General features: G+C 36.5%; 2 protein-coding genes across 4 annotated transcripts in view; both read left to right on the forward strand.

Annotated features, from left to right (window-relative positions):
- Positions 1–10,617, forward strand: part of LOC123875258 (homeobox protein homothorax) — a 476,104-nt gene that overhangs the window by 241,961 nt on the left and 223,526 nt on the right. The window lies entirely within an intron of this gene.
- LOC123875261 lies at positions 56–2,921 on the forward strand. The gene is made up of 5 exons (XM_045921009.1): positions 56–555; positions 639–840; positions 1,093–1,121; positions 1,582–1,641; positions 2,355–2,921. Exons 1-5 carry the CDS (start codon positions 551–553, stop codon positions 2,428–2,430), a joined length of 372 nt encoding a protein of 123 aa, XP_045776965.1. The 5' UTR covers positions 56–550; the 3' UTR covers positions 2,431–2,921.

Consider the following 10,617-nt stretch of genomic DNA (forward strand, 5'->3'; position numbering starts at 1 on the left):
AAAAGATATGCCCCCGGATACGCCGCGCACTACTCGGTACCTACCAAAATGATAATGTGCAGCAAGGCTATTCACTAAAATACCATCTCGATATCGAAGCTCACTCAAGTGAGATAGCTCACTTCGAAAGCAATCTCACTTCACCTCAGATTGGTATTCTGTAAACATCTGCTACACACATGCGAAGTGAAGTGAGTTTGGAATGCGAACTCGAACGACTAGGGATGTGTTCTCTATGATTAGAGAAATCGGTAAAATAGTTAAATCCTTCTGTTTGAAAAATACGTACACATTTCTGATAAAACCTACGATTTATTGTTTTGTTACTAAGAAATGTACACATAAAAAAATAAATTTCATTTTTTAATGTATGAAATACCGAAATTACATATACGACGATAGACCTTTGCCGCAAAACGGCTGCGAATTAAAAAGTTAAAAGTTTGTTTACAATCCAAGTGACATTAGTGATCGAATTCAAATTGTGATTTGTTTACTCTAAGTTTTGAGTGATTTTTGAGCAATTTTTTGAGTATATAGTTTATAAAAAATGAAGTAAGTATTGTAATGCTGTTTAGTTACAAATTAAATAGTTTAACATGAGTGTCTAACAAGAATACCTTTCGTAATACATACAGCACCAGTGAAAGAGCATCACATCCTTCTCGGGCTCAAATTGAGTCTCTTTTGGAGTACCTTCAGAGAAACCCAAGCCTTGCAAAGGGTTTCTCTAAAGTGCCTAGTGCAAGGGACGCAACCAGAAGATCTTGGGAGGCACTGGCACTCCAACTTAACAGCCTGGGAGGATGTGTGAAAACATCAAAACAGTGGATCAAGGTTGTTCATTTTATTTATTTACGTAGCAACTCATAATTAATTAGTTTTAAGTGCATACCTACCTAATAATATGCTTATTAAAATTGTTTTAGTATTGGGCAGATAAGAAGAGCGCTCTTCGTTATCGTGCTAGAAATAAGTGGTGGTGGGGCAAAGGTGGTGGAGCTAAATGAGTTGGAAGAAAAAATCTTAACTCTCATGGGCGGAGAAAGCTTCGCTACTGGTGGTGGATCTCATTGTTGGGATCCCAATTGCTGGAAATTGATGCTCTGCCTCAAACAGAAGTAAGTCAATGTACTTGTACCTGTTAACATATACCTAAAAAGTATCGGAATTTGTTTAAAAAACTTGGTTGTGCTTAATGTGCTCTGATTCAGTTACATTAAGCTGTTGGTCCAGGTTATTAGCACTAGCATTTGATCTAAAGCTTTACCTCAATTGGGTGATACTAAACAAAAAGTATATAGTGTGACTAATTCTGTTGTAAGTACACAATCTCTAAAATTACAGGTTTAGACCTATCTACCTACCTATATACTACCTATATTGCTATCTCTCTCATAATGCTCTCTGTGGTAAGGGATAGCATTAAATTTCAATTTGTTAATATAAAACGTCTACGTACAACAGAATAGCCACAGTGTTGTATTTAACATCTGTCAGTGACAAATAAAAAAGGCAAATACTATAATATGCATTTATTTACATTTTATTTGTTATTCACATTATTTGAATTTGTTTTAGGACCATCACATTTACAGAAGCACTCCGAGCACACTGTCAGATTCAGTCATTTCTACTAGGGTAAGGCTAATTTGCTATTGATTTGTGTTAATATCTAATTTTTAACCCCCGACCAAAAAAGAGGGGTGTTATAAGTTTGACGTGTGTATCTGTGTATCTGTGTATCTGTCTGTGGCATCGTAGCTCCTAAAGTAATGAACCGATTTTAATTTAGTTTTTTTTGTTTGAAAGGTGGCTTGATCGAGAGTGTTCTTAGCTATAATCCAAGAAAATCGGTTCAGCCGTTTGAAAGTTATCAGCTTTTTTCTAATTATTACTGTAACCTTCACTTGTGGGGGGTGTTATAAGTTTTTAATTTACACTTGTATGAGATTGTTTCAATACAAGATGCCTATCCATACTTATAATAAAACTGTAACTGGATAATTTCTGTACATGAAATATATTTTGAAAATTTTAATTTGAGGAAACATTATTATCATATAAATCTGCCCGTACAAAGTAGCGAGCATCACCTAGAAACTTATATAATACATATATTATATCTAAAAAAACTCCGTCTGCACCCCCCCCCCCACCACCCCCCAGCCACCTTCCCCGATTACAAGTAATTATAATTTACAAGATAACTAGTCAATGCAATAAATTTAGATTACCTATCCCACAATAAAATTATTTTTAGTGTCTGTAAATATACCTTTTACAAGTACTTTTGAATCAAAATATTGAATTAAATTCTACTAAATGTTATCTAAGTAAATTTTTTGTTATAGCGCCATCCAACCGTCGAGGTCGCCAAAGACGACTAACAGTGGCACCTCCATCTCAACAGCTGTCTCAATTCTCTAGAATGACAGAGAGATTGAGAGAACAGCGGGTTGAGTTGGGCCGCCCCAATTCGTTGCTGTTTGAAAGGATTGTCAACCATACGTACGAAAGGGATACGGTTAGGACAGAGCGATTTGGCAGTAGAAGAACAGCGGATTAAGGTGGACCGCCGCAATTCGTTGGCATCGCAGGCGATCGGGGATGGGTTAAAGCTACTGGCGGAAGCTTTGAAAAAATAATTAATAGTAGTAGCTTTATTGGATCGTTTTTTGGATCATTGTCCTTTTTCATATACATAAAAAATATTGTTTTAAATCTATCATCCCTTTTCACTTTTAAATCAAATCAAATGTTATTTATTTCATGTAAGACAACTAGTATCTCTTAGGCTACAGCCTACAGCCGTGGCTCTATTATCTTAAATTAAATTAGGTAAAATTGTAAATATGTAATTATTTAGATAATATTATAGTGTAGGTATAAGAATACAGGAAAAATTAGAATTATTTATTGCATGCATACTTACTTCTAAGTAGGTACTAAAAATTTAATTTATATACAATCTCAGTTAAGTAATTCTATAAGTATATTTTTTATAGTATAAAGTAAAATAAATTATTGAGAAAATAAATATTTTTAAACCAAAAATGATATTTAATAAATATCCATATTAATATTATAAATGTGAAAGTGTGTCTGTCTGTCCGTCTGTCTGTCTGCCACCTTTTCACGGCCCAACAGTTTAACCGATTCTGACGAAATTCTGGTACAGAGTTAACTTATATCCCTGGGACGGACATAGGCTACTTTTTATCCCGGAAAATCAAAGAGTTCCCACGGGATTCCTAACAACCCATCCACTTAACCGATTTGTATGACATTTAGTATCGAGGTAGCTTGCGTCTATCTACTTAATTGACTAGGCAACTTTTTGTCCCGGGAAATTAAACAGTTCCCACGGGATCCTTAAAAACCTAAATCCATGCGGACGAAGTCGCGGGCATTCTCTAGTTTAATATTAGTATCGAGGTAGCTTGCGTCTATCTACTTAATTGACATAGGCAACTTTTTGCCCGGAAAATTAAACAGTTCCCACGGGATCCTTAAAAACCTAAATCCATGCGGACGAAGTCGCGGGCATTCTCTAGTTTAATATAAAATCACCAAAAGCAACAACTCACTCCTAATTCGATAGCTCTCGCATAACTTTATGTTTGACAAGTGGATACGAGCTTCGAGATGACGTAATTCGACAATCGAAGCTCGATTGAAGCAAGGAATGGCGTTACAGAATACCACTTATGTCAAATTACTCCTCATTTATTCTAACGAAGTAGTTTATCTCACCGCCGCATTCGTCAATGCGGCGCCACCTGTACTATCGAGTTTTACAGAATGCAAATTATCAAACTCATCGCGAATTCACTTGTCGAATTACGAAAATGGCTTTACAGAATAGCCCTACAGCTTTTGACTCTCAGAGAGATTTGTAGGTGTAGATTAAGTATCTGTTGCTTTTTTTTTTCCAAGACTTATAAAATCTAGGTTTGCATCAAAAGTTCTCGATGGTTACTTCTGGGTACCTACCAAAATGATAGTGCAGCTTTTGACTCTCAGAAAAATTTGTAGGTGTAGATTAAGGTATTTCTTTTTCTACTTTCAAAGACGTGGAAATATCTAGGTATCCATAAAAAGTTCGATAAGTTTATTTACTACTTTGTTGAATAGAATCTAGTGACGATGCCGTAATCATTTTTTTACCTAAATAATAAGTATGTCATTTAGTCAACTTTTAACATAATTCCAAAATTATGTAAGGTTAAAATATGTATTGCTTACCTATTTTTACAGTGAAGCTGTTATCAGACGTGGGACCAAATCTTTTAGCATAAGGGATCGACGTTTTTGCAACTGCGTCGATACTGTATTGCGTTTTGATTGCTTTTTGGAAAGGTACGCGTATTAAAATTGAAACTAACGAACGTGGACCTCATTTTCTAGGCAGCTTCGCTTATGTTGGGTGTCTTAGGAAAGCTTTTTTATCTACGATGCAGTGAAAATGGAGGAAAGCAAATCCCGGTAAATTTTCCAATAGCTAGCAGGGCATCAGGGAGATGTAGAGGATTCCGCGGGCTAATGATTGCGACGCGGGGCTCAACAAATCCTGCCAATATGGAGGACGGGAAATACCTGGAAAATGGGAATGTTATTCCCACCCCTCACGCGGTGCGTTAAGGGAGAATATATGGCGTGTAACGAGAAAGAAAAATACAGGACGAGCGACGCTTCCGAACCGACAGACGCTGGCAACAGACGGACCAACTTAGTTGGCACAAGCATCCGACAGAGACTCCTACAATATTTGGACGTATTTTCTGAAAAACGTCCCAAATCAAAATTAAAATATTATTATGAAAATACCGATTACCAGGTGAGCGATCACCATAAAATGATATATCAAAATCCTGAAAATATCCTGGAGATTTCTTTTGTAATGCGACATGCCATTTTACCTTAATCGCCCAGTTGGTAATGTCTCACTTTCGCGTAGAGGAAAACCTATTTAGAAAATATTATTTCCATAATAGACCCAACATTTTATGTACCTATTAAAACATCTTAGTCTAGAGTATGGATTCAGGCAGATAAATCCAGAAACTGCTTGCTGTCGCGTAGAATGGTTGTCGTACTCGTATCTCGCGCCAACCAAGTCAGTGCGTCTGATGCGATCAATTTTCTAGTACTGAGTTGTTACTTGTGATGCGCATTAACTTTTTTTATCACCAGCGAGTCTTTTGATCTCCGTACATCTGTTCGGAATTCGTCGTAAGGGCTGACCACACACGACCGTTTACGATTCGTAACAGTTTTACAGCCCGACAAACAAACAAGCGGTTCCAGGCAACGGTTACTAAACGCTCGCGTATCAAAGGCGCCACGCCGAATCCACGGATTACTAGGAACCGAGGAATAGAAGAAGGTGGCTGGGAAGCGAATTTAAAATGGAACAATAACTTTACTTTTACCGCGACACACGTCATAACAAACTGTTTTTCTTTCCGCGTTCGAATCGCGTGTTCGAAATTTAAGTTTTGAAAAATAGGTAAACATTTTTTTTGTATGCACACGTGTTTAAAAAAATACGAGTAATTTTGACGGCTGCAGAGCAAGCATAGGTAGGTTTACCTTTTGCGTTTTAAAAATACACACGTTAGTTATATATCATTATTAGTATGCATAAGAAAAATATAAAAAACAGTTTTTTTTTTGTCTTACGTTAAGTAGGTACCTACATGATTCTGCGTTCTAGTGTGGTCCTAGGCCCTTTGGCCTAGTCCTGCAAACTTCGAACCTTTCCGAACCAGTGGTAGAGTCTTGAGCTTGACATATTTATTATCATAAGTGGCACAAGCTGTGCTACGTGAAATAAATAAACTCATTTCGTTTTATTAACTCTAGGGACGAGCTTATTACCTAGATGTTCAAGTTAGCAACCGATTTAAAAAGGTTGGAGAATATTTTCATTCAAAAGTCTCATTCGAGCCTGAGATTACAAAAATAAAACAAGACAGAGACAGGCAATATGAAATTAACTTCCTCAGCAGTAAAATAAATATGAAAATTTACAAGAAAATTTGCAATTAAATTCATTAGACGCATCCAAGTGTCCTGGGTACAAAGCCGAGTGATTTACATTAAAACTCTCGTGCAATAAAACGAAATTACGCCATTCCGCCGTTTCGACTGTGAGCTTGAACATGAAATTTTCTATTCGAGCGGACAAAGGGCTCAATTAACGGGTCCATTGTTCGTAGGGTCGGTGGTATTAGTTCATTATATTATAATTTTATGTGGAGCTTGCTTTACAATGCTTGTCATTTCAAAATGCAGTTCTATGTTTAATGGCCAATATATCACTAATCGATTTGCGTTTTCATTTAACAAGCCATTAGTCGGTTTGGAAATTAAGTCTACTGCCCGGAATCCCTACAGCACATAATTATTATAAATGGTAAACCTCCTCAAAACTATTCATACTTTCATTACCTGTAATCTCCCAAAGCCACCATGATCTAAACTTCAGTCGCTGATCGTTCCTGTGTTGGGGACAATACGCAGAGAAACTTTCAGCTTTTATAAAATAATGAAGGTCTGGCAAGTGCTGGCTCTCTCTCTATAAGGAAATAGCTGAAGACACAGCAAAATACCGACTTCGACTTGAACGTACGACCATTCTGATTTCAGTCTGTTTCCATACTATTGAGTCGTATAGGTTATTTACATGAGATTCTGCCGGTGTAGGAAGAAGGGACCCATTAGGTTATCAGGAGAGCATTTTAATCATCATCACTATCAACACCGTGGCGAGCAGGGCCGCATGGCCGCGCGGAGGTGTCCAATAAATTATCGGCCGGCGACGTCGCTAATGCAACGCGCGACGCTGAATGATAGCGCTGCAGACGTGATACCGATGTAGCCGGAGAGACAGCTGTAACGTTTCATTGCTTAGGAATCACACTAATATTATAAAGGCGAAAGTTTGTGTGTATGTGTGTATGTTTGTTACTCTTTCACGCAAAAACTACTGGACAGATGTGGTTGAAAAGAATGGAGATAGATTATACCCTGGATTAACACGTGGGCTACTTTAATTAGAGAGCTATAACGGGATTTTTAAAAAATCTATATCCACTCGAAAGAAGTCGCGGGCATCAGCTAGTACATTATAAAGATGGCAAAGAATGAATAATTGAAGAGGATTTTGTAGTTTGTACTGAGTTTACTTTTCGTAACCTATGTATTTTCATTTGTACACCGTTTACCTACTACTTATTTCCATCAGGATTTTATTTTATAATCGTCTGTTATGTAAAAAAGTGCGCTTGCTGCGCTCGTGCTTTAATTCGCTCCTACAGTCTACACAAGTCATATCGGAACAGTCCTTAATGATCATAAACCTCAATCTATTATTCTTTTTGTTTTATTTTTACACACAATTATTGATACGTAGTCAGAGTAGAAACCAAAGAAAAAAATTCAACTCTACCTATTAGGGTTCATGAGATACAGCCCACTGTCAGACAGACAGACGATGGACGGACAGACCGGTATTTAGTAATAGGGTACCGTTGGCAGCCTTCGGGTTGAGAACCCAAACAAGGTCCAATTTCTCAATTCATTTAAAATATTGCAACTGTCTCTCGAGCTATAATGCAGCGCGCGACGCTGAATGATAGCGCCGCAGACTTGATACGTAAGTGACGGTTAAGTGCGATCGCTTGTACCGCTGATATGGGCCTACGACTAGCTCATGCGATCCTGGTGCACCCCAGTCCCCACTCCCCACTCAACATGACTTGTTCATTACTTACCTTTAGGGATTTTGATCCCCTGTGTCTGTCTGTCTGTCTATTTTTGATGGTAGATTACATGAAAATCTGCTTAGTATTAACAAATTCACGATGATTTTATTAACCGACTTCGAAAAAAGAAGGAGGTTCTCAATTCGTCGGAATCTTTTTTTTAAATTCTCCGTCCGTTGATAATGGTTGTACCACTAGTTCGGTTTAGTGCTTTTTCTATCTAGAAAATTCTATAAGACTCATTTTTAGCTCCGATATCACTTTATGGTCTTCTAGGCAAGCGCGCTCCATCTTAGGCTGCATCATTACTTGCCAGCAGGTCAAGCAGGTCTATAAATTTAAAAAAATGTTATCCCAGCTAACTATCCTGGTATATCCCAGTAAACACGTCTTCATCACTGCTTACGGCTATTAGGTATTTTGATGCCATTTGTCCTGTCTATCTATTTTTGGCGATGACTTATACATGAAAATTATCTTATCCACCATCTTTACATGAAAGCATATAAATAAATGGAAAATTTAAAAAATAATGAAAATCTGCTTAGTAAAGAAAATTATGTCAATAACTTTACCCTGGTTCGGAATAATTTTTCATGTCAAGAAATAGTTTGTAAAGAAATCAGTGCTAACATAGTTGGACACTATAGAACGAGCTATGTCTTGTAAGAAGTTGTTATTATGTGAAAAAAATCTTTTAAGATTTTACAAAAGCTCGTACTGGGTTTTAAATAATACACTTTACTGCCTACTTACTATAAACAAAAGTATGTCACGGCCTAACATCGATCTCATGAGAAATCTAACGTATACCAAACATACGAGTATGAAATACAAGAAAATCTAACAGATCTCTCATATCGCCTATACCGATGCCGTGTTCCCGTTACCAACATTCCACCTTACCCGTACGAATTGTCAAACCTCGTGCTCACGATATATAAATAACCCGCGTCTCAACTTTACCGCACTAGTGAAATAATCCTTATTTTATACCACATAAAGCACAAAGTACCACATGCTATACTATTGTTATTATTGTATGTATAAGTCTTATTAAGAGCGACTCCCACTCGGAACACGCAACGGGATAAGAGTAGTCTCACATGGCGCTAACCGAGATTGGAAATTATTAGATAACCAATTACAGCACTTGTTAGTTAATAGTTTATGGGCGCTGATAATTAAATGTACTCGCTAATAATCTTGTATTGTTTATAGAGAATGAATCCAGCTAATAATCTTGTTGCAGATTATTGTGAATTGTGTTGTTCAGTGGAATTTGATAATGCGTTGTGATAGTGTATTATGGCTTGGAATAGAAGAATATTTTTTACTTTGTTTTATCATGTTTGTTGTGAATATAAGTAAAAAACTTTGGCTCTATCCCACTCCATGTATCAACTGTTTATAAGATATTTAGTATTTTAAATAGCCTACTTAGTTACATTTTCATAAGATAAAAGCTACCTACCTCTTTCAACCATTATAGAGAGAAATAAAAAAATTCAAGTATCATGAAAGTAAAACTTTTACTATAAACATTAAAAATAAAACTGTAGTCTATTGAGAAAAAAAATAAACTGTCAAACCTATCTATGAGCAGTTCTTTCAAATTACTGACTGCCAACCGGACTAGAAAAACTTCAGATTTCTTCAGAGTTTTCTTTATAGCGTTAGAAAACCACTAAGAAAAGTTTTAGCAAAATTCCACCAGGAATACACATTCTGTGAACATTTCAGGTATCTAGGTATGGTTCACGAGATACAGCCCGCTGACAGACAGACAGACAGACGGACGGATGGACAACGGGGTCTTAGTAATAGGGTACCGTTGGCACCCTTTTACGGGACCCTCAAAAGAACCAAAATATTTTCGCTAACTATGTATTGCGTTAAGTAACAAAAATTACCCTTCCCAACATTGACAAGCCACTTTCGTGACAGAAGGTAAACAGTAAACACACGTATTAACGTAGCCTCCCATTTTGAAAGATCAAAATTCCAACTTAATGCGGCAATTCGAAAACAAAACAGCCGTCAATAATTGCGACGGCATGTGAGCCCGACTGTGGCAAGTAAGCGGAATCATACGTACATTTCCAAGTATGGCTGCGTCACACGCCGCGGACGGGCCCGGTTCAACCACCACCTAACTGACGATTACTCATTTGATCAGTCGATTAACCAACACTTTTACATAACACATAATATTTTGTATATATATTTTATTTTAATGTACACATTTTTATTCGATATACACATTTGCTAAATAGTAATGGATCGTGACTGTACTAATCCTATAGCATTTAGTTGCATATGAATAAAAATAAACGTATAAAACATAAGTCTATTTTAATAAACGCGATATTACGATCTAATGCCTGTTTACTTTATTTATCTCTCGTACAATTACGCGATTCTTAGCTCGCATTAGCAGCATCATCACTCGTCACTCATACAAAGCGATAAATCATAGAAGCAATAAAAATTGAAATGTTTTCATATTAAGTTATAAACACTGAACAATAGGGTATAAATATTATTTAACTGTTTACTTTAATGAAAGGATTATACATACCAATAAAGCGTCATTCTATTATTATTTAAACTATACATTCATTAGGTTTAAATTTAGTGATATTGTAAGTACAAAATTATTATATTGTATTATACTTTCTATAGCGCGAAAAGAAGAAAATTTTGTAATCTTTAGAACGTTGTAGTAGATGGATGAAAAGATTTTTTAAATAAAATATTTTTTTTATTGATTAAGTTCAGTTGACCGACAACTGTGCAACCAGACGGCCGTGCCCAGTCGGAATGTAAATAGAACCAAACCGGC

The sequence above is a fragment of the Maniola jurtina genome, chromosome 19 (genome assembly GCF_905333055.1).
Source record: "Maniola jurtina chromosome 19, ilManJurt1.1, whole genome shotgun sequence".
Taxonomy (NCBI): Eukaryota; Metazoa; Arthropoda; class Insecta; order Lepidoptera; family Nymphalidae; genus Maniola; species Maniola jurtina.